Raw genomic sequence first — 25,764 nt, 5'->3', positions numbered from 1 at the left:
AATAGATTCGATTTATGTATTCATATACATTTATGATTATGTTTCCGTTTTACCTTATGTAGACATAATCCGATTACCTCTTTTTAGAGATATCCTCATAGAGACAAAATATTCATAAATAGCGTTTTCTTTTGTGTTATTGATCATGAAATGATCCATTCACTGTCCATCAAATGCACAAAATCACTTTTTTTAAGTCAGGTTAACAACATTCAGATATTTAGTTTTGATTTAAACATATTTCCTATGTTTTTTCTTTACAGTTGTGAATGTACTATATTTTGAGTTGCTCATTACCAGTATACTGTATTATGTAATATAATATTACATTTCAGATTGACGGAAATGACACACTACACAAGACAAACTGGTTTGGTGGTTGATTTATGTGGTCTCTTTCTGTCCCATAAAATACCATAGATTTCAGTTATAGTGCATAAGCGTACATATTTGTAAGTTATAGTCCAGAGGTGTGTGTGTGTGTGTGTGTGTGTGTGTGTGTGTGTGTGCGTGCAAGTGTATGTGTGTGCGTGTTTGTAATTTTCCATTTCTCTTTTTATACTGTTTCTTTCTACTGTTAATGATTCCTGCCTGCTTTTTCTCTGTGGGCTTCTCTCTCTCTCTCTCTCTCTCTCTCTCTCTCTCTCTCTCTCTCTCTCTCTCTCTACTCCTCCTCCTCTTCTCTCTCCATCCATATGTGTGTGTTCACTTCCTCTCTGTGTCAGTGTGTGTATGTGTGTGTGAGATCTCAATCTTCATGTAGATGATGGTAAGTCTTCAGTCTTCCTCTGTCATTTGATGTTTCTTGAATCAGGAGACACTTATGTTTCGTATTATAATCTATTTGTTAGTTTATTAATCAGACAAATTGTGCATAAATCAAGTGCTGGTATGTGTGAGTGATTTTTTGCATGTTTTTGTTTTCTCTTTAATGGAATGTGTGTGTATCTCTGTGAATGATAAAATAAAATACAGAAGACATAGAATAAACTTTCATCAGCGTTCATCAGTCTATCCATCTGTCTTCTTGTGTTGCAGTTTTTTAGCTATAATTTTGTATATAAAGTTTTTGCATAATAATGCATATTGACACTTGGCAGTTTGTCTAATGTGATACTGTCCATTTGTGTCCATTTTATCGTACATTTGCGTTATTCATCACACAGGATGAGATGTAGAAGATCAGATCATGTGTTCTTTCAGATGTTTGGCTGAATTATGAGTTTGTTAGATAACTCCCTAAAATAAGCTCTGGATGTTTTGCGACTTTTTTGACTAAAAGTTAAAGTATTAAATGCATGCAGTGTTGCAGTTTTTATATAAAATGTATTTATTTATTGTTTAGGGTTATGGTTGTGATTTTTGTTTATAATGTTTTTTTATTTTAATAAAATATTATTAAATATTAATGTTATAATGTTTCTGTTAATTTGTTTTAGATTTAGATTATTTAAATTTTGTTTTAGATTTTATATGATATTATGATTTGTTTATATTATTTTTATTTTTTTAATTTTAATTAATATTATGATTTTTATTTTGATAACTATTATGAATGATTATTAAACATTAAAATACAGAGTGTTGAACTGGAAATTATTGTTACAAAACAGTTTTAGATTGAGGACACTGGCATTATTGTCCTTTAGCTGTAGACAGATATAAATGTGTCAAATAACTCGACTTTGCAGATAATGACATGCAGGCCACTGCTTATTTAGCCCAACTGTGATATAAGATGTGTGCTTGTTAATGGACATTTAAAACCATGCACCAGCACTGATATCTCAGATTGTGGATTATTTAAAGACATTAATGCTGCATCCAGAGGTTATTGGATATCTAAGGTGTAGTTTCTCATCCTGATATCTGCAGTACAGAAACACCTACTAAAGCATTATTAAACACAGCGTAGCAGAAACCGCTTGGCTGTACATTAGCAGTCTTGAGCAGATTGTGTGTGTCCTGTTGTCCGCCCTCGCTCCCTTCAGAGGGGTCAAGTCTGAGGATCAGGATTGAGCCAGACCTGATATGAGAGTTCAAAGAGAGAGCTCATCCGATATTAAAACGCAGTTATCATTTACTCACTCATTCACATTCATTCAAAATATTCCTGCATTTTAATTGCATATACAATTTAAATTTCAGTTGCACAGTTTAGAAATAAATGATTTGATTCATTTTATGTGATGTATATTTTTTGTGAACAAACTTAATTGTGTTTTGAATGGAAAATAGTATTTTATATATATATATTTATCATTAATAAATCCAGTTAGTTTAAATTTCATACATTAAGTCAAGCAGGATTAACTAATTATTTTGTATGCATATTTAAAACATGTTTGTACTTTTCAACTGATCAAATTGATTTTTTTTTCACTATTAACAGATTTATGCTGATGCAGTTTGAATAAACTCATTTGAAAACATGAATTTAAATCTAGTTTAATTAGTTACCATGCTATGATTATTTATTTACTTACATTTTTGTGTGCAAAAAGCACTTTTTATAAGTTGTAATTGAGTTTATAACTACATGATTATTTTTTTTCATACTGTATTTCAGTGAATTTTGTATTAATTTATTCCTTAAAGTAAGTGATAGTGCTCACAGCAGGCAGCAGCTCAGCTCCCATCACCACCTACTTAAAAAATGTCTTACGAAATAGATGCACTTTATTACATTCTCAGAGTTTTCAGAATGTAGTTCAAGATTCTCAGTCAAAGACCAACAAAGGTTCTGTAAGATACTCCAGATCAAGAATAATGAATGCTGTAAATTTGGCTACACCTTGCAAAGGTGCACTTCTGAAATGGCATTTAGGTGTCTTTACACAGCCCTTGTCCAAAAATCCAAAATGATTCCAATAGGAAAACAGTTTTAATTGGAATTTCTATCATCATTTGGAATCATTCCGATTAGATTTGAAAGAACTTGAGTTTTTTTACTGGGATCCATTGGCATTCGATTTAAATCTATTTTGTGTACATTGTCTCAGTAAACAAGAGAGCTGCAAAGAAAATGAACAAGATGACAAAACCCTTCGTACAGAAAGCATGAAGGTCCACACATAAAACCAAACCATCACTGGGACATAAACATATTGTATGATAACCTACAAATGTAGATCGATGAATCAGCCACCAATCTGGCAAAACTAGTTAGGAACTGTCATGAGATTTTGCACTTTTTGTGTTGAATCACCCTTGAGAAAAACACTTTTTGGAGGACATTGCACACGTGAAGCAGTGCAGGGGCGTCGCTAGGCCCTTTTTAGGGGGGCTTCAGCCCCCCTAAACTTATGCCCAGCCCCCCTAAAAAATTATTTGATTAATTAATTAGTGATCGCTTCAGTCCCCTTTAAAAACTCATTTGAAACGGTGGCAAGCTGCATCAAGTTCCGGTGTTCTGTCGATTTGTCCTACGCTGTCAGATTTTCCTACCTCCCACCAAAACAGTGGGTAGTACAATTCCACAACGAAAATTCTACTGTAAAGTTATGGTTTATTAACGTCTACACCTACCACAACCCTAATCATACCCTTACAGTACTGCAAATACAGTAATTATGTGTTATATTCGCGGTTGTAGCTAAAAGGGATACAGTTACAGGAAACCAACAATAAATATTATTTTCTACCAATTAGATTGCGTTTTTATTAAAGTCTACACCTACCCCAGCCCTAAACCTACCCTTACAGTAATGCAGATACATTAAATATCGTTGTTTAGCATGAGACAAAGGACGCGATATTGATGTGCGCGTGCGCAGTAAACCCGCGTAGGAAAATCTGACAGGGTAGGATAAAATGTCAGGACACCTGCTCCTCCCCTGATCTGAGTCTGCACGGATTCAGCGCGTTTTTCAATCCACAGGGGCGCCGAGCAGAGCGAACATCAGAGAGTACAAGGTGTGTGTGTGTGTGTGTGTGTGTGTGTGTGTGTGTGTGTGTGTGTGTGTGTGTGTGTGTGTGTTCTCGCATCCAATACCAATACGTCTTCGCTGCGTTCACTTTCAGCCTTTATCACAGTGTGAGAGATGTTTTTTCTTCCAACAAAAATGAAGCGATTAACACCCATGAAAACATACTTTAGAAAACGATCATGATTTATTTTAATTTACTTTTTAAAATTGAAAACATATTATTGTGTATTTCGGCATTACATTATGCAGCCATGCAAAAGAAATTATTAACGACACACATCATTGTCTGAAAGCACTAAATGGCACAGAGAGAGAAACATCATGTCTACATGTCAACATCTATTATTAAATATAATTTTGTATTAAGTAATAATGAATCATTAGTGTATCATGATACATATATTAGAGTAAGAGTAAAGGGATCTGTGATTTTTTTTTTTTTTTTTAAGTAATTGAGTTATAGAAGTGGCAAATTGATAATGATGTTATTTTTAATAAATATAAATAAATATAGAACAGATTAAACATATTGCCAATAGACAATTACATTAATACATGTTTTGTCTATATTCTTAATGAATATTAGCTGGTTATTTGAAATGAAATAAATTTTCAGGGGCTGACTTGATGTATAACCAACCATATTGTTGATTATAAAGGCTAAAAAGCTAAACATTTATAATAATAATAATAATAATAATAAAATATAATAATTTATATTTCATTGTAGATGGATATACAACATTTTTTTGTTGTGCGGGAGTAGGTCTGCAAATGAGCAACAGTCAGGTGAGAATAGAACAGACAGCCTCACACACACACACACACACACACACACACACACACACACACACACACACACGCACACACACACAATACACCAAGATTCATTGCCAATTTCCACGTACATTTCATAAGAAAAAGCAGTGGTATCATCAAAGGATAAACATGAATGTCCTAATACTGAATCAGTTAGTCTTTATTGTAAAAAAAAAAAAAAAAAAAAATCTACATTCCCAATTCAAAATTTTCCAGTGACTGGTCACATCTAAAAAAAACTGTATTAGTTTTTTTTTACAGTGTTGTATATGGCTCAGTCAGTACTCCTACTCCCATATATGAAATACAGGGAATACAATGGAATAGTGGATTGCAATAAGGTTAGTAGTATACAACCCTACCCTAATAGTCAAATAATATTTTTTAATCATACCCTTATTGGGGGCTGAGCCCCCCTAAAATGAAAATCTTAGAATCGCCCCTGAAGCAGTGTATGCTGCAGTAACAGTGCTGTGTGTGTGTGTGTGGTGATAAATAACACTCCTAAAGATTATATCTGTAGTGCTTGAGTTTCACTTGAGCTTTAAACCCGGGTGGGCTGCAGTCTGCAAGATATATTATACTATTCCTGGACACAAGGACACCTTGCATGCATTGAAAGTGAGAAGCAGCGCTGATTTTATGTGCAATAAATAGCAAATGATTCCTGTCGTACGCTGTGACCATTTCAAGTCGACATGAAATCAAGACTGATGGTGTATACTTTAATACGTGTTTGGCTCTTTTTGCTTGTGATTCATCAGGACATGTTATACTAGGAATTCTTTTTTTGCAAATTAAGCAACTTTCTTAAGTTTTCTTAACATGGCTGTGTTTTACTCACTGTTCAAAATGTGGGGTTGGTATAAAAAATGTTATGGGTTTTTTAAAGAAGGTGCTTCTGCAGCATTTATTGATCGAAATTGTAGTAAGCATTTAATATTGTCAAATATTATTCAAGGTAACTCTTTTCTTTTTTAATATGCAGTCTGTCACAAGATGCTTCAGAAATCATTATAATATGTTGATTTGCTGCTCAAGAAACATTTCTGATTATTATCAATGTTGAAAACAGTTGTGCTGCCGAATATGTTTGTGGAAACTGTGATACATTTTATTCGTCAGAATTTTTTGATAAATATAAAAATCAAAAGACAGCTATTATTTGTAATAGAAATATTTTGCAACAGTATAAACCGCTTTACTGACACTTTTGAACAATTTAATGCAGCCTTGCTGAATAAAAATGTAAAAAAAATTATAATAATAAATAAAAAAATTGCAACATTTTTGACCCTAAACTTTTGAATGGAATGGCGTATATTGAATATATGTTAAACAATTCCTTAATATTTTAATAAATATTTATTACACTGACATCAGTATTGTAGCTTTGAGAAATATAATTTTAATAATGTAGTAAACTGGATCAAAGGATAAAATTGGCGTTATTTAAGTGTGTTCACCTATCTTTTCATCTTTGCTGTGTTTGCATCTGTATGTGTTTTAAATCCAATAGAAATTGGATTTAATTTGACTACATTTTTATCCCCATGCTAAAATTAAACTGATATATGGAAGCCTATTTTTTGCCACATATGAAAATATCCATGCTTTAGAAAGTGATATTTATGAGATGAAAAGGCATTATAAGTTTAAATTATTACATTAAAAATTTAATAATTATGAGATAAAGACCATATAATTTCTACTTTATCTCATAATTTAAATGTTTTTTCATAATTTCAATCTAATATCATAATTTTGATATTTTGTCATTATTTCTACTAGGTCATAATTAAATTATTTATGTCATAATTTCAATTTAGTATGCCATAGTTTAGACTTTTTGTCATAATTTCTACTTTATCTCATAATTTTTATTTTTTTATTTTTTTATTTTTTGTATATCAGTTTAAACTTTTAAAGTCGTAATTTCTACTTTATCTCAAAATTTCACATTTTTGTAGCTTGTGGTGCTCCATCATTCCTCCAGGCCAGCAGGGGGCGGCAGTGTGTGTCTCAGCTTGGCTTTGCTGGCTCTTATATTTAATTGTCTTCTCTTCTCCCCCTTCTCGTGGCACCCAGGCGCGGCTCCCCTCCTCTTCATCCACCCTAAGCATTGCTGAGGTATTCCTGCATGCGACTGAGGCTGCATTGCCATGGCAACATCTCTCCTCCTCGTCGACATGTTGCTATGCTACATGTTTATTCCTGCCTGTGATGATTGTTGCTTCCTGCTCTGCTTGAAACCCTCCCTGCATGCTTTTTCCAAGCGCACAGATTACTGGCAGTCCTTTTTGTAACAATTTTAGATGTGTGTATTGGATATTTTTTCATTTTTAAGTGGTTTTGACTTTATTGGTTTATCCATTAGCATAATCATATCTGATATTTTTATTTTTAAAACGTTTTAATGCATTTCTATTATATATATATATATATATATATATATATATATATATATATATATATATATATATATAATTTATTTATATATATATATATTATTATTTATATATATATATATATATATATATATATATATATATATATATATATATATATTATTTATTTATATATATATATATATATATATATATATATATATATATATATATATATATTATTTATTTATTTATATATATATATATATATATATATATATATATATATATATATATATATATATATATTTTTTTTTTTTTTTTCTCTCATCCATAACTCACTTTAGTGTATGTATGACCAGAGGGGTTGTATTTACTAGTGACAGACTGATACAGTTTATTGACCCAGACAGTTGATTAATAATAATTGGCTATATTGAGATTACCGTAAGTAAAACAAAGATTTGTCTATTGTAAATTTTATATATTATTATTTATATGTCTGCAATAAATTGGCCAGCGTTGTAAGTTGTCCTCACACGCAGTGCAGTTATATGAGCTAAACATACTTGCTTTTAATTTCTCATTCAGCTGCATTTTACACATCTTTCACAGCTTGATCTAAAGACTTTAAAATATGGGTCATATATAAAATATAGGTCCAATTCTCGCTATTAATGAACCGTTAACTATGGCTTTTGCCTCAAAAAACTGCACATTTTCTGCTCATTAATAGTTAGTAAGGTAGTTGTTAAGTTTAGGTGCTGGGTAAGATTAGGGATGTAGAATATGGTGATGCAAAATATGTGCTATATAAGTACTAAAAACAGACAATATTTTAATAATAGGCATGCTAATAAGCAACTAGGCAATAGTGAGAATTGGTCCCTAAGCTAAACTTAAGCATGTTTTAATAAATTATGTTTTAATCAATAATCCATCCATCCATATACCATAAATTAGAAGCTTGTACATTATACCGTATTGAGATGTGTCCAAAAAATTTTTTTATTAAAATGTGTACATTTTTATTAGCATTATAGCATGATTAATATATTGAAAATTGTGTTGCTTTTTCTAATAACATGTGGATTCTATTTTTATTAATATATATATATATATATATAATTGTAATACAAATTGTATTGTCGATATCATAAAATAGTAGCTATTTTTATTTGTTTTATTTTTCGTTTTTTAGGTTTAATCAATATTCCAGCCACATGCCATAAATTAGAAGCTTATATATTACAGTAAATACTGCTACATATATAATATATTATATGTTATGTTTTTTAGCATTCAGTTATGTAGTAACTAGTAAAAAAAAATACATTTATAACAACTATTTTTTGTTGATACATTTATATATTAGCATGATTAAAATATACAAAAGTGTGTTCTTTTTCCAGTAACGGTCCAGTGTGTGTGTGTGTGTGTGTGTGTGTGTGTGTGTGTGTAACAAAAATAAAATTGAAAAAAAGCTTGCTTTATTGCAGAAATAATAATAACAAAAAAACCTAGAAGTTAATATATTTTATATACTTTTTATTAGTGCAACAGTAGCTCTGCTATTAAAACAGCTGCTGTCTTTTTCCAGTAACAATTTATTTATGTTAAAATAAATACTTTTTTTGTCAGATTGTACTGTTCTGATGAAAAATAGTTTTAGAGACAAATAAACACATTTATTATTATATAACTCTGTTTCATTGCTTCTATTTGGTTAGTTTATTGTGTTTTGTAAGTAGCTTGACTGTATCCGTTAGCTTCAATATGAATAGCTTATAACTTGACAAACTACATTTTCCCAAAACAGTAGTAGCCCTAATAAGTCAAATTGCTTGGAGAAGCTTGATTTGAGTGTTGTTCACTTTGAATGTGATTTCCCCAGCTCCATGATTTCTTTTCTCTCGGTTTGTTCCTGATCACTCACGATTTACAGCATTAGATCAGTTGCATTGCTTTGAATGCGGGTGAGTTTTCATTTCATATTTTCCATTGTACCGGTGCACACCATGGCAGAGTGTTTCAGTTCTGTGTGTTGCTGGAGAGAGTTGTGTGTGTGTGTGTTCATGTTTGTGGCAGCGCATGCTTATAAATGTATTTGACAGAATCTGGATGGATTGTGGATATTGAGAGGTGTGTGTGTGTGTGTGTGTGTTTCGGGGGAGTGACTGTCCTGTGGCTTCCTCCAGGCGTCGCGGCGAGAGTTCAGAGCACACCTGGATGAGGTCATCACACTCAAGTCAAGGTACTCTACCTTGGACCAGGTAAAGAGCTCATCTTCAATCATAGTTTGAGACTAATTCAGCCTGTAAACATGACTTTAGTACCGGCAGCTACTGAAGCAGCTCAAATACAGGAAAAATCCATTTTATGAACACAAACCTACAAAGATTTACTATCGTCTTCTAGCCATCATGGCACTACAGAGCAGGTATCAGTAGGTTTACATATTTAGTTTAGTTAATAAGTTAAACCAAACCACCGTGTAGTTAGCATTATTTCTTTAAGTATATAAACTTAGCAACATAATTACAATTTCCACCAAAAATTCCAAAAAACTACTTCAAAAATCTATTTTTTTACAGTGTTGGTATTAGGAACCAGTATGTTAATCAAATAATGCAAATGATATATAATGTGGCAGCTTAATGTTTACATCATGTCCTATCAAAGTGCAGTGCATTAAGTTTTCCAACAATGTTTCTAAATACAAGCAAAAATGTTGTAAAAATCAAAGATTTGGTTTGCTGTTTTACCACCCCCATGCAGCGAAATAAAATATTTTAAAAAGTATTTTAGAATATGCCAAAAATATATTTCTTAAAGTTTCAAAATATAGTTATGTAAATATATGAATATAGATTTGAATAAATATGATCAGAGTGCATTTATTTGAATACTGTCTTTCTACAATCAAAATTTCACATTGAAATCAATGTCATCTTGTATGACATCATCAACATTTTATGTTCCATTTGCCGACATTTAAATCCAAAGCAAAATGATTTTGCTCACCTTTTTCTCCATTTTTTGTTTTACTCGCTTGTGATCTTGTTTGTTTAGAGGATCTAACAGTGTGTTTGCAGAAGTCTGTGTGTTTTTATATGTGCTGGAGTTATTTTAGTATCAATGATATAGCAGTTTTTGTAATATTTTTATTTGTACAATTTCTCTTGTCACTTGAATTTTAGTTAAAGTGTGTTTTATTATTTGTTTTTTATTTGTTTTAATTTATTTAGTTTTAATTATTTTAGTACTTCAAGTCAGTGAGAAATGCTAATATTTTATTTCAGTTTTTTTTTATTTATTATTTTATAATTCAATCCTGACTTCAATGAAAAACACATCGCTGTTCCAAAGTTCTTTTCCAAATCCTAGTGATTTCCCTACATATATAGCAGTCTTCTAAGACAGTGTGACTTATTTTATTTGAGCTTATTTAGTTTGAATGGCATGAGAGTTGTTGCAGTGGAGTAAGCACGTGTTAAAGCACATGCACAGTGAATGTAATTTCCCATGATGCCTCTGCACTGCAAGAGTGTGTTGAGTTTTTTGTTTAAGATTTGCACCCCATCACTGTCTTCATTTACAGAACAAGCTCCATCACATGGTTTTGTTTTATTCATGACACCAGCAGTATGTCTAGATTCTCGAACCATCACTAATACACAACTAACCCACACACACTCCACTTTTATTACATATGCTCTTAAAAATAAAGAGCGACGCCATAGAAGAACCATTATTTGTTCCCAAAAGAGCAAATAATTAACCTTTTGTGGAATGGAAAGATTCCAAATTTGTTCAAGATTCTTCATGGAGCCATCAATGCCAAAAAAGCTTATTTTTAAGAGTGCATGGACATTAAGGATTTGTCATTTGTCTTTATTCATTCCACTTTCATCACTAAAAAGGTATGCCGAGCACAAATAATTCCATGAACTTCTGAAGCTATGAAACTAATTATCAAGAATAAGACTTTTTAAACACCTGATACCAAAATGCCCTTTTTATTTTATATATTTTTTAAATTACGGATTGCTCAAAAACAACATGAGCTGAAAGATGATTAATCAGCTATCATGTGACATCACGAAAAGAATAAATCATCTTCCGGGCGATTTCTTGTAAACCCATATTAGATCAGTATTGTATTAATTTGCCCACATCTAGGATATTTAATGAGGGAACTGTTTGTTGAACTGATATCCCAGTGCTTTTAGAGTTGCTGTAATGCAAGTCTTATTTAGTGTGATTTAATTATTAGTTTTTATAATTGGTCTGTATGTACGTGTGTGTGTGTGTGTGTGAGAGAGAGAGAGAGTATAATGTTTGTCCATTGATCTCTGATTTTTTTATTTGTATTGATGCCTCAGTTTCTCTGTTTGTATCTTCCTCTGAGTGCACTTTAAAGTCAACATGAAATCAAAATCAAACTCTATTTACTACTTAATATATGTTCCTGCAATAGCAGTTATTAAAGTGGATGTTGACTTTAAACTGTTTTTGTCCTACTGGCTCCTACTGGTAGTTATCTATAAAGCATTGCTTTAAAGGAATAGTTCACGCAAAAATTTAAATTTGCTGACAATATATTTTCTCTAAGGTTATTCGGTTTGTTGATGAGTTTGTTTCTTCATCAGATTTGGAGAAATGTAGCATTGCATTACTTGCTCACCAATGGATGCTCTGCAGTGAATGGGTGCCGTCAGAATGAGAGTCCAAACAGCTGATAAAAACATCACAATAATCCACATCACTCCAGTCCATCAGTTAACATCTTGTGAAGCAAAAATAAATTTTTAACAATTTCTTCCGGCTAAAATATGAGGCCATAATCCATAATAACGCTTCCTACACAGATCTGCACAGATCAAGCACTGTTTCCAAAATAGTCCAAAAGAGCTCTAAACAATTGTGTGGGTGGATCTTGAAGTGAGAGACAACAGGAAATTAACTTTTTTTACTGGAGAAATACATTATTTCTCCAGGATTATGGACTCAGAAGTAAAGGTTTGAAAACAAAAATGTCTTGATGATAGATTTGTTCCTTACAAACACTCATCTTTTGGCTTCTCCAGATGTTAACTGATGGACTGGAGTGGTGTGGATTATTGTAATGTTTTTATCAGCTGTTTGGACTCTCATTCTGATGGCACCCATTCACTGCAGTGCATCCATTGATGAGACACTGATGCAATGCATCATTTCTCCAAATCTGATGAAGAAACAAACTCATCTAGCATGAGGACATTTTCAGCTAATATTCATTTTTGGGGGAACTATTCCTTAAAGGTGTCTCTGTGCGTGTTATTAATATTTTAGCTTGTATTATTCTTGGTGATTTAAATGTAATTGCAAATGAAATGTTCACTAACAACCTAGTGCAAGCTTTCTCTCTGTCTGTCTGTGGCTGTCGCTCTGTTTTCCGTTGCTTGTAACTGATGGACTGATGACTTTATCTCCGTAAGCTCCAGTGTAGGTTGGAGGTGCTTAAAGATGATCGCCGTGGCCATAGGACCTTCAGTTCTCGAGTAACTATCCCAGAACAATCAGCCTTTCACATGCCAAACTCTCTCTTTGTCTTCTTCTTCTTCTGTGCTTGTGTCTTTCTTTTAGCATCTTATTTTGCTTTTCTTTTTGTATATTTTGAACATGATATGATACATGATTAAATTATGATATGAATATTTCATTTCAAGACTAGGATACTATTTTTTCATTCTTTTGTCATATTGTGATTTCTATAACTGACACTGTACGAGTAGAGTACAAAATTATTGTTTTATTAAATTTTTTTAATCAATGCAAGTAATGCAATGCAAGGCTTTTTTGTAGAATTTCAATTATTAATAAATCTACATACAATATGCAAAAAAATATTTTTATCTAAATAAAAGATTTGTGTATTTAAATTGCATGGAAATATCCATCCTTTTATATTAGACAGTTTTAAACAAACAAACTAATAAGCTTGAAGTGAGGCATAATTTTCAGTCATACATAAATGAAAACGGTTCGATTTCTGCACTCAGATAAATAAGTCTATATATTATTCACTATTTTATTTTATTTTATTTTACATAAATACAATTCAGTAAAACTGGTAATATTTCTGTCGTCAAATAAAATAAGAAAAAGAGGAAGTAAATAAAATAAGGAATCAGTTCATGGGTTTTTTATTAGATTTTTTTTATTGTTTTTATTTTAAGAGCATAAACACATTTTAAATTCAGTCATGCATAAATGATCAAAAACGGCATAGTTTATTTCATTTATAATTTTATTTTATTTACATATATTTTCCTACAAGTAAATGTATTAAGTTAAAAAGCATGAACATGGTTAAAATATGACTAGCTGTGAAACAAGCAATATTGAGTTAGTTCAAACGTATGAAACTGAAACAAATTGTTAATTATTAATAAATGCATAAATCTGATTATTGTATATTAAAAAGAAAACATTTAGTTAGTACTATTACAGAAATCCCACCTGTTTCATTTATGTATGACTGAAAAATATGCTTTACAATAAGTTTATTATACTAAAACTGAAATCTAAATGGATGGAAATTGCATATGCAATATTCAAATACAAAAATTTCAGATAATGATTTAGGCCTACTTATTTATTTGAGCATACTATCTGAGATTATAAAAAAAAAAAAAAAATTATGGCATGAAAAGCTAATAGCATAAAATTATGGTTTTAGTCCAAAAAATAAAGTTCTGGTTATTGAACCTGTGCAATTCAAATCCACGAACAAAGTTTGAGAAGTGAGTGTGTTTTGGGGCTTTTGCTGACCTCAGCATCTGGTTTGATTTATTATTCCCTCGCTGCTCGCTGCGGTTTGCTCTTTCAGCTGTTCTGTGCGTCTCTCTCTCATGTTTCATGAGCTCTGTGCTGTTCAGGGTCTCGCTCTCGTAATTGTCTTCCTCTCCTCCTTCAGTTCTTCTCCTCAGGCAGCAGTAGCTCCTCAAGAACATTTTGCTCGCTGTAGTGCTCCAGAGAGTCTATTAGAGCTTTCCTGTCACTGATTATAGGCTGCTTTAACAAGTACAGTCATCACAAACTAGCACTCCAGTCCAGAAGGGTTGAGGTTACAGAGAGGACAACAGGAGAAGAACCACAGCGTTATTAAGGACAGGATCTACCCATTTATATCATGGGAATAGAGTAGACTGTCTTAAAATCAGATGACATTGAATGTTATGTTTTTGGTCTGTAATATTTCGGTCATTAGATATAATGGAAGGCAAACGGGTTTAAGTATTTTTGGCCTGGTTTAGATCATGTTCAGTTTGGACAGGTGAGAAGTCAGTTAGATGGTATCACTGATACAATACTGTTTAAAAGATTGAGATCGGTATGATTTAAAAATAAAAAATTGTAAAGAAATCTATCATTTTATTCAGCAAGGGTGCATTGGATTGATCAAAAGTGGCAGTAAATGTTTCAAACGAATTCTATTTCAAATAAATGCCATTCTTTTGAATTGACAAAAAAAATTTTTTAAACAAATGTCTTCACTGAAGACTGAAAATTCAGCTTCGAATCTGCAGGAATAAATTTGATACTAAATTACATTCAAATAGCCAATGGTTGTTTAAGTTGTAATAATATTTTACTATTTTAACAGCATTTTTTGATCAAATACATGCAGCCTCTGTAATCAGAAGAGACTGTTTTTAAATAAAACATTACAAATCTTACCGACCTCAATCTCTGTGTTTTTCTCCTCATTACATCCCAGAATTCCCGGTTACATGTTCGTCTCTGCGTTTCATATTGATATGACAGCAGCATGACATTGCTTATTGTTTTCTGGGGTTTAGTAGCAAACATCTCATAACAGCTCCATGAATACACAGCAAAATATTAAACATTAACCGGTTTTGTCTCCTTCTTCCCTTGTTTTCTATCTTCAGGTGCAGTCACGATGCAGCAGCAAAGAAAACATCTTACGAGCAAGTGTGTTTCTTCATGGAATTACTTTTCCTGTGTTTGACCTGCATATGATTATGAAATATCTTTTAGTATTTGTTTTTAAAACAGTATACAATAATAATTTCATATTTCATTATTGTTATAGTTAACTAAAACTATAAAATGTTACTTGGTAATTATTAAAAGTAAAAAAATAAATAAATAAATAAAATGAAAAATATTTGTAATAATAATAAAAACTATATAGAAACTTTTTTAACTATAAAAAAATAACACACAACTAAACAAAACAAAAATAAAAAGAGAAAATATAAAAATAAATATTAATAAAATCTCAATGATACTAAAATAATCATAATTAATTCTACATAGTTATATTTATTTAAAAGACAAGCTATTTAAAAACATATAATAAATAGACACGCTATAAATATTATGTTAAAGAGACATCATACAGTTTCTATTTTCTGTGATATTTATTATCGTAAAATTATGTGAAAATACAGCCTCATTTTTTTAATATATATATTTATATATTGGCATCAGGATCAGGCACGGGACAATCCCATATCAGTTGAACTTTATTTTTGTACTGTTTATATGAAGTGTTGAGGGGTGTGTGTGTGTGTGTGTGTGTGTGTGTGTGTGCAGGTCATAGTGCGGTGGACATCACCAAAGTGGCTCGGAGACACCGTATGTCTCCCTTCCCTCTCACCTCTATGGATAAAGCCTTCATCACTGTGCTGGAGATGACCGCAGTTCTGGGCACTGAGATCATTAACTACAGAGGTACAAACACATTCTGCATTGACTGTTTACCTTTCACTCTGTCTGTCTTTTAATGATTTAGTCCTTTAATAAAGCACTTTTTTGGAAGCTGGAAGTGAATCCCAGTGTGTGAGATGTAGATCGTATCAGTGTGTGTTAATCTGCTGTGAGACTGATCCTTCAGTATTCTGATGATAGCTTCTTATCTTCAAACCATGTCTGTGTGAGTGTGTGTGTGTGTGTGTGCAGAGCATCAACTTCATCTTATATGTGTCTGCTAAAATTCCACATGATAAATAAAAATAGAAAAATAAAACTTCAGTTTATTTCCGCCCAAAAACTGACTTTGACTTTTTAGCAGACAATTCTTGGGGGGTTTCTCACAAATTTATAAATGAATAAACTATTAGCTTTTTTACCATAGTAGAAAAAAACAGGATTGCAAGATCCTGCAATCCTGTTAATAATAAAAATTAAAATTATACATTTATAACTGCAGTTGTGAAATATAAACTTATAATTGTGTGGAAAAAGGCAGAATTGCAAGATTTTAGCCTGCAAAATTTAGAAAAATTTTACCTTTAAAAAAATAATAATAATAATAATTCAGTGGTGAAAACAGAATTACAAAATGTAAACAGAATTCTCAAGAAAAAATCAACTGCAAGATGTAAATTCAGTTCTAATAAAAAAAAGTCACTATTGTGATATGTAAACTGAAAAATAGAGAGAAAAAAAATCAGAAATGTTAGATCAATTCTGAAAAATCATATTGTAAACTCATTATTAAAAAAAAATCTGAATTATGAGATGTAAACTCAAAATTATGAGAAAAAAATAATTTGAGTTGTAAACTCATTATGAGAAAAAAAATCTGAATTGTGATATGTTAACTCAAAATTAAAAGAAAAAGAGATGTAAAGTCATAAAAAATTGTTATTCCTTGGCAGAAATAAGCTTCCATAGAAGCCAGCATTTAAAATGCACATTTTCTCCAGATTGTTTATTTTTGTATTATATACTATTTATTTGTGGGGGTAAATATCAGGCAGCTCATCATCCTCTGTGTGTTTTTAAAAGGCCTGTTTTACATGCATATTATGTGCTAATAAACATATCTAATATCATTATCTGTCGATGTTCTCATAGACGGCATGGGTCGTGTTCTGGCTCAGGACGTTTATGCCAAAGACAACCTGCCTCCGTTCCCTGCCTCTGTTAAAGACGGCTACGCTGTAAGAGGTGAGATGACTCCACGATTACCCGGCGTTCTGACAGAGCTGGTTAACTCACGCTCTAGTGCTGCATGTTGAAGCATTACTCATGTCTGCTGGAGAGCGACGCTCCAAACGCCTCTCAGGGGATGCATGTCAAATGCTTCATTCATTTCTTATGGACTTGGTGCTGGATGGGAGTCTCCTGCTTAAAAATGTCATAACAAGAACTTATGCAGAGTAAACTTCAGCACTTGGGGATTTTGCATTAATTGCATATTTATGAGCTCATGAGTATTTACTGACAGTCTGTAAACACGTGTCTGATGTAGGCCATGTTAAGAAAGATTTCTAGAGCTTCATAACATTAGGAAGATCTTAACATTCAGTTGCTGTAAATTCAATACTGAGCCTATTTTAGTTTCTTCATACCCACGAAATAATACAGTCTTTCAGTCCCAGCAATTTACCAAATAATATGTCTTGCACACACTCTGTACTGCATACAGTTTGCATATTAATGCGAAATAATACACAGTATGCAACAGTAACTAACAAATAATAACTTAATAACTTCAGCCATTTCAAACGAGCTTAGATTCGACAGTTACACTTTATTTTGATAAACATATCAACTTCTGTAGCTTTCGTCTAATGTGTTTTTTAAAACATTACACTGTTTGTTTCATAACTTTCAGAGAACATTCAACGAAACATATCCTTAATACTGTTATTAAATAGTAAACAGTTAAGAAAATATTTCAAATGGATTAAAAGTCTTGTTTTAAAATGTTCAGAGAACATTCAAAAGTAACGTTCCAATAACGTTTGCAGAATTATTCAAATTGGAACATTCCTTTAATGCTTTTTTTATGTTATTGTCTGCTTCTTATTTCAAAATGTTCAAAGAACATTCCAAACTAGCGTCCCTATTATTTCTGAAAAATGGAAAATTAAATATGTTTTAGGTAACATTTTTAAAAAACTGTCCATTTTGAACATTCCTGAGAACATTTGAAATTACATTTTAAGGTGTCTATAACTTAAGAATGTTACCAAAACATTCTTTGAACTTTCCTTTAATGTTTTAGGTAATGTTATTTATTTCAAAACATTCAGAGAACATTTAAAAGTAACATCCCCATAATGTTTGTAGAATGTTTAAAATGGAACTTTCCCATAATATTTTGGGGAACGTTATCTAAACCTTCTAATAACGTTTCCTTAATGTTGTTGCTAACGTTCAGTAACATATTTCCAAAAATTCAAAGAACATTTAAAAGTAACACTCCCATAATGTTGTAGAATGTTTAAAATGGAACTTTCCCATAATATTTTGGGGAACTTTATCTAAACATTCCAGTAACGTTCCCTTAATGTTGTAGCTAACGTTCAGTAACATATTTCCAAAAATTCAAAGAACATTAAAAGTAACATTCCCATAATGTTTGTAGAATTTTTAAAATGGAACTTTCCCATAATATTTTGGGGAATGTTATCTAAACATTCCCTTAATGTTGTAGCTAACGTTCAGTTACATATTTCAAAACATTCAAAGAACATTCAAAAGTAACATCCATTACAGAATGATTCAAATGAAACATTTTCTTAACGTTACTACTTGTTTTAAAATTCTCATAGAATGTTCATGTTCATGGACATTTTGAACATTCCGAGGACATTTAGAACCTTTATTCTGTCCATAATTTAATGGGAATGGTATCAAAACGTTCTTATAATATTTATTTTTTTAGCTGGGAAACAGTAGCATGCTACAATGTTGTCTCTGTGTCCTGACAGCGGCTGATGGTCCTGGTGACAGATTTATTATCGGCGAGTCTCAGGCTGGAGAGCAGGTGAGAAAAGAAAGATATCGTTTGAGAAATCCACCTTCAGATGTGAGGAAAGTGATCCATAGGGACTGCTGTAACGTGTGTTTTCCAGCCCACACACACCGTGATGCCCGGTCAGGTGATGCGGGTGACCACAGGCGCTCCGATTCCATGCGGCGCAGACGCTGTGGTTCAAGTAGAAGACACCGAACTCCTGCGAGAGTCTGAAGACGTGAGTTACAGCCTGCTGATTCTTCAATAAAACATAGTCATACATTATTAAATCATTTTAATTTATTCATATGCACTATCGTTCAAAAGTCTGGGGGCGGTAAGTTATTTTTATGTATTTGAAAGTCTCTTTGCTTGATCAAGGCGGCATTTATTTAATCAAAAATACAGTAAAAAAAATTAAATATTATTACAATAATTTCTATGTAAATATATGATAAAATTGAATTTATTTCTGTGATCAAATCTGTATTTTCAGCATCATTCCTCCAGTCTTCAGTGTCACGTAATCTTTAGAAATCTTTCTAATATGCTGATTTGCTGCTCAAGAAACATTTCTGATTAATATCGATGTTGAAAACTGTTTTGCTGCCCAATATTTTTGTGGAAACTGTGATACAAGATTCTTTGATGAATAGAAAGTTCAAAACAATAACATTGATTTCAAATAGAAATATTTAGTAACATTATAAATGTCTTTAGTGACACTCAATTTAATGCACACGTGATAGATAAAAGTATTAATTTCTTTCAGAAAAATCTTTCTGCCTCACATTTTAAGAACTGGAACTGAGTGAAATGAATCTTTATTTCCTAAGGTTTATTGTGGTCATTTAAATTTATGAAGGCACACTATGTAATATTATAATATTTATGTTTTTAAGAAGTATATTGTATTTTCATATAAAATAAATGTTGCAGTTACCATGGCTGCAAGAACAATGATTTGTTATTGTTAAAACCATGGGTAATTGTCGTAAGGGAACCTGAAAAAAAAAAAAAAAACTTTCACAGGAATGTGCCTGAAAGTGATAAACGGGCCTCATTTGTACCTAAATGATTTATACTTTATTTTAATATATATTAAAAATGTATAAAGTGTGCATTGTAGCTGACACCTAAATGAACACATTACAATTGTTTTATGACTGCAAGTCTTTCTCCTCAAATGCTCTTGAGCTTCAAATTTGTGTTTGAGCCAATGTGAAAGAGTAGCATGATTTACATATGATTTACAGGTTATTTTAATAAATATCAAACATTTAATTCAATTGTGCATTATAGCTGACACCTACATGAACAATTACAGTTGTTATTATGACTATAAGTCATTCTCCTCAAATGCTACTGACGTTAGAAAAGTGTATACTAATATCGCATTTAACTTTAGAAGTCCCTAAATTTGAGACTCGTCCAACGTAAAGACTTTATGCATAAATAACTTTATGCCCGTTTTTTTTTTTTTTTACTTTTAGTTTTCTTTTCTCTTTGCTGGATTGCTGATGTACTCTACCCGGGCATAGATGTTCATCCATCAATTATGAACATTCAGCCGCAAACATGAGGTGCGAGCAGTCGCGAGCGCGGATAGGAGAATGGAGGAAGTTTTTTTTTTTTTTTTGGAGCAACTGGGATGGTGCCCATAGACAGTAGATGGTGCTCCCTCTGGGAGTTGGTGCTCTACGAAGACTGCGTACTCTGCGTTTAGGGAGTGACGGTACTGAACACCTTTAATATTGCAGACACTAGTCCACATCGAGATTTAAATGTTCTACTTTTGATTTATTCATTCAAAAATGGGCGAATTCCGTGACGTTCTGCTTTATACAGCAAGTTCCGTTTCCGCGATTTCAATCCCTGTCGCTTTTCAAACACAAACGGGGTGAATTTATGAATGAAAGTGTGAAATATCTGACACAAAACGAAGTTTTTACTATCCTCACGCTTTTTAAAAGTGGGTAACTATCACGTAGTAGACTACACCACTGTAACATTATTTATTTATCATCTCAAAGTCTGTGCTTTCATTAAAGCTTCATTTATTGATAGATAGATAGATAGATAGATAGATAGATAGATAGATAGATAGATAGATAGATAGATAGATAGATAGATAGATAGATAGATAGATAGATAGATAGATAGATAGATAGATAGATAGATAGATAGATAGATCCCAGCAGTAGGGAGACCGCCGACAGACCAGGATCTTGTCTTCACGACAACAATATCTATACTTCATGTTGAGCATAAATATAAAGCCTACTGATAAAGGAGACCGTCAATATCTGAAAATCGAAAATTATTAATTTATTTTTTTAAATACATTTCTATCTCAATATATGTCAGAGTTCAGAGCGTGTTCGCGAATAATTTGAGTCAGTTCGGGAGTTCAAAGCGGGTTTGCCAATCAATTGAGTCCGTTTGGGGATCGCAAATCATTTGAATCAGTTCGGGAGTTCGGAGCAGGATCGCAAATCATTTGAGTCAGTTTGAGGATCGCGAATCATTTGAATCAATTCGGGAGTTCGTAGCGGGATCGAATCATTTGAGTCAGTTATGGGGATCGCGAATCATTTAAATCAGTTCGGGAGTTCGTAGCGGGATCGCGAATCATTTGAGTAAATTATGGGCATCGCGAACCATTTGAATCAGTTCGGGAGTTCGTAGCGGGATCGCGAATCATTTGAGTCAGTTTGGGGATCGCGAATCATTTGAATCAGTTCGGGAGTTCGTAGCGGGATCGCGAATCATTTGAGTAAGTTATGGGGATCGCGAATCATTTGAGTCAGTTTGGGAGTTCGTAGCGGGATCGCGAATCATTTGAGTAAGTTATGGGGATCGCGAATCATTTGAGTCAGTTTGGGAGTTCGGAGCGGGATCGCGAATCATTTGAGTCAGTTTGGGAGTTCAAAGCGGGTTCGCGAATCATTTGAGTCAGTTTGGGAGTTCGTAGCGGGATCGCGAATCATTTGAGTAAGTTATGGGGATCGCGAATCATTTGAGTCAGTTTGGGAGTTCGGAGCGGGATCGCAAATCATTGAGTCAGTTCGGTCTTCGGGAGTTCGGAGCGGGATCGTGAATCATTTGAATCAATTCGGGAGTTCGTAGCGGGAACGCGAATCATTTGAGTCAGTTATGGGGATCGCAAATAATTTGAGTCAGTACGGGAGTTCAAAGCGGGTTCGCGAATCATTTGAGTCAGTTTGGGAGTTCGGAGCGGGATCACGAATCACGAAAGATTTGCGCTCCTAAATTTTCTAATTGGCCATAACCTTTAATTCGTTGCTGCAAACTGGGGTGGCAGCAGGGGTGGGAAGGCTTTCTTTTAGGGTGGCATTTGCCCCTGCTAAGAACTTAATTTGAACAACTTTAAAGGGGATTTTCTCAATTTTTTATTATTTTTTAATCTTATAGTTGTATCTCAGTCAAATATTGTCAGATCCAAGCAAACCATACATCAAAGAAAAGCTTATTTATTCAACTTCAGGTGATCTCAATATCAAGAAATTGATTCTTATGACTGGTTTTGTGGTCCAGGGTCACATATTGACTATCTATTTTTATACAGCATAATATACAAAATATTTATAATACAAGTAAACAAAATTGCAGAAATGAAATGAAATTACTTTATCAAATGTTTAGTCAAATTCTACCAAAATTATTTGAAATGTGTGAGGAAATGAATTGGTACTGTTATTCACTGATGATAATAATCTGAAAATATTCACTCTGCCATTAAATACCAGCTCGGCTGTCAGTTATCATCTGTTTATTTCTCAGGGCACAGAAGAGCTTGAGGTGCGGATTCTGGTTCAGGCTCGTCCAGGTCAAGACATCAGGTGAGCGTCTGTGAGCGTATCCCAGTCTGACTGTGTGAGTCTCACATGCGTCTGAAGGAGTCTATCCCATCTTCTGCAGGCCCATCGGTCACGACATTAAGCGTGGTGAATGCGTGCTGGCCAAAGGCACTCACATGGGCCCGTCTGAGATCGGGCTGCTGGCCACGGTGGGCGTCACAGAGGTGGAAGTGCAGAAGTTTCCAGTCGTGGCTGTGATGTCTACAGGCAACGAGGTGCCACTAACTCACACACACTGCTGTTAAGATCTCAACTGTTTCTTCTAGACAGCGATTAGATCTAATGGAGAGTCTCTAGCTTTCTCAAACTGTAAAAAATATGATCTTACTCGAGATTTTTGCCTTGACTCCATATCTAAACATTATTAAATATAGATATATTACCTTAGAAGGAATAATGTTTTCTGAGAACTACATTAAATGGTTTAATCACTGCTTGCAGGATGGGCTTTAAATAAAACATATATATATATATATATATATATATATATATATATATATATATATATGCTATATGACTAGAGGAAACAGAGATAGAGGCTGTGCTGTTCCATTTTCTAGTGTGAATAAGCATTAAAAAATATAAAAGTTCAAGCTGTAGTTTTCACAAAAATGCGGACGCTGTCAGAAGTTTGCAGGATCATTCAGTAGACTTCTGCTGACATGTTAGTGACAAAAGCAGTGCTAAAAAGTTACTCTTTAAGTCTTATAAGAAATTCCTGAGCAGCAAGTGTGATTTCATGTAAATGCATGTATATGTGTATGTATATTTCAGCTGCTGAACCCAGAGGACGATTTAAACCCTGGTAAAATCAGAGACTCGAACCGCTCGACGCTGCTGGCCACCATACAGGAGCACGGATACCCCACCATCAACCTGGGCATCGTGGGAGACAAGTGAGTCAAATAATAGTGTGTAAAATATAGACTATATAAAAACAGGGGGAAAAAATATTAATTTTTTACCAATCAGTTTTTGATCAATGAATGTATCTGTCATATGCCAAGTCATCTTTATTTATACAGCACTTTAAACAAAAAAGATTGCGTCAAAACAACTGAACAACTTTAATTAGGAAAACACTGTGTCGATATGTAGTTATATTTTTTGGTTGTGTTTTTTGTGCCTAAGCATATTGTACCAACAAAAGTACATATAACCAAACTTGTCAGGAATATGCAGAAAGGAAAGAGTACTGAAAAACATTGTGCATGTCAAACAATTGCATAGTTAGTATTGTTTTTAGGTTTACATTTAATGTCAGTTTTAAATGTAAAAAAAACAAACTGTTTTTTTTTTTATTTAAACCATTTGACTTGAGTAACGAGAAAACATCAAAACTGCATCAAAGTTCAACTTCAATAACACCTTTGGCTCACATCAGCATTAACAAAATGAGTAACAATCTTAGCTTATTTTTGTAACCTTTTCAATTCTCTCCCCCCAAAAAGTGTGCATATATTAAAATAAATTACTAATGGAGACTCATTTCAGGGGCATTTTTACAAAAATCACAAGCATCTTCCACTGAAACACAAATGACTTAACTAGGTAAACTGCTAAACTAGGTATTAAAGCTCCTTCTCTATATTTATCATTTTACTCCAGCAAGCAAAATACATATATTATTGCAACTAGGACTTAAAATGATGTACCATGCATGCATCCTAAATTCCTGAAATGGTTGTAAAGGAAAATTATTACTACAGCCTCATGGAATTGCATGTAATATTGTTAAATCTTGGTAAACTTATGTTAAGTTGACATATTATAAACACAAATAAATGAATTCAGTATGGTTGTAAAAAAAAACACCCTCCTTTTTATTCTGTTTAATACAGTTATTGCATTTGGTTTTGGTATCTTTAAGGCTATAAATCATGTTTTGTGGCATCAGTTGTCATGGTTACTGTAACCGTGGTTTCCTGCAGCCCTGATGACCTGTTGAACGCTCTGAATGAGGGAATCAGCCGCGCTGACGTCATCATCACCTCAGGGGGCGTGTCCATGGGGGAAAAGGTACAAGAGTTCGTGCACGTGCTCTGTGAATTTAGTTGACAGTTTTAGTTTTAGGAAGACGCATGGAGAAGCATGACACTTTGAGTTTACTTTAGTAATAACTTTATACTGACATCTAGTGGCTGGATTGCAGTAAGACTGTCACATCAAAGAGATCTAAAGCTAAAGAAATGAGGTGCCTAATACTTTAAGTATATTAAAGAGAAAACAATTAATACAATCAGGCATTGGTGATATATATATTTTATTTTATTTTTTTTTTATTTATTTTTTAATTGGTTCAAGTTTAGCAGATCGTTAAGATCATTGTAAATGGATGTTTTAACAGGATTACCTGAAACAGGTACTTGATATCGACCTTCATGCTCAGATACACTTTGGACGTGTCTTCATGAAACCAGGGTGAGTTTTTGAAGAAACCGGTGACATCTGCGTGAAGATTGTACAAGTAATGCACAATCAGGGCGTTTCCACTTCTGAAACTGCATGAAATGAACCAAACACTTTGATTTAATGAAAACTTTCAAAAAAATAAAAAAATAAATAAATATATAAACTACTAACTAAAAATATTTTAATCACATTATTTTTTATTGCCATTTATTTTATTATAAAATAAAATGTATATTTTTATTTAATTAATAGAATAATATTAAAGTATAGTTTTTAATACTGTTATTATACATTTATCCACTTTAATTATAGCAAAATTTTATCTAAAAAAAAAATCAAACTTGGTTATCAGTTCATTTAATCCATAGTACTACATTTTATTCATTTTATTTTATTTTAAGCATGTATTTTATTAAAATATTTTATTACCATTTACTTACATTTTTTATTAAATATATTCAATTACATTTATTTTATAACTATTCTATATTATTTGATTGAATGATATAAATTCTGATTATAAATTATTTTTAAACTCAAAGAGACAGCCTAGATGTCAGTCCATTTAA

The 25,764-nt window shown here is 32.6% G+C and overlaps 1 protein-coding gene across 5 annotated transcripts in view; it reads left to right on the top strand.

Moving 5' to 3' along the window:
• The window catches only part of LOC113073350 (gephyrin-like), a 73,157-nt gene extending 47,842 nt beyond the window's left edge, over positions 1 to 25,315 (top strand). Inside the window, exons 9-21 of one of the 5 annotated variants that reach the window (XM_026246275.1) lie at positions 6,837 to 6,878; positions 9,334 to 9,408; positions 12,622 to 12,678; positions 15,076 to 15,118; positions 15,746 to 15,883; positions 17,012 to 17,104; positions 18,877 to 18,932; positions 19,021 to 19,140; positions 22,707 to 22,765; positions 22,845 to 22,998; positions 23,558 to 23,679; positions 24,715 to 24,802; positions 25,131 to 25,315. In XM_026246275.1, coding sequence (XP_026102060.1) covers positions 6,837 to 6,878; positions 9,334 to 9,408; positions 12,622 to 12,678; positions 15,076 to 15,118; positions 15,746 to 15,883; positions 17,012 to 17,104; positions 18,877 to 18,932; positions 19,021 to 19,140; positions 22,707 to 22,765; positions 22,845 to 22,998; positions 23,558 to 23,679; positions 24,715 to 24,802; positions 25,131 to 25,208 — 1,125 coding nt within the window. In that variant the 3' untranslated portion in view covers positions 25,209 to 25,315. Of the gene's footprint in view, positions 1 to 6,836; positions 6,879 to 9,333; positions 9,409 to 12,615; positions 12,679 to 15,075; positions 15,119 to 15,745; positions 15,884 to 17,011; positions 17,105 to 18,876; positions 18,933 to 19,020; positions 19,141 to 22,706; positions 22,766 to 22,844; positions 22,999 to 23,557; positions 23,680 to 24,714; positions 24,803 to 25,130 lie in introns of all 5 variants that reach the window. The other 4 variants (XM_026246274.1, XM_026246276.1, XM_026246277.1 and 1 more) reach the window with 4 other exon arrangements.
• The last annotated feature ends 449 nt before the right edge of the window (positions 25,316 to 25,764 follow it).

The sequence above is a fragment of the Carassius auratus genome, unplaced genomic scaffold (assembly GCF_003368295.1).
Source record: "Carassius auratus strain Wakin unplaced genomic scaffold, ASM336829v1 scaf_tig00012083, whole genome shotgun sequence".
NCBI classification, from domain to species: domain Eukaryota; kingdom Metazoa; phylum Chordata; class Actinopteri; order Cypriniformes; family Cyprinidae; genus Carassius; species Carassius auratus.
Note: the sequence above shows the minus strand (reverse complement) of the source record. Positions and strands in the feature narration are given on the sequence as shown.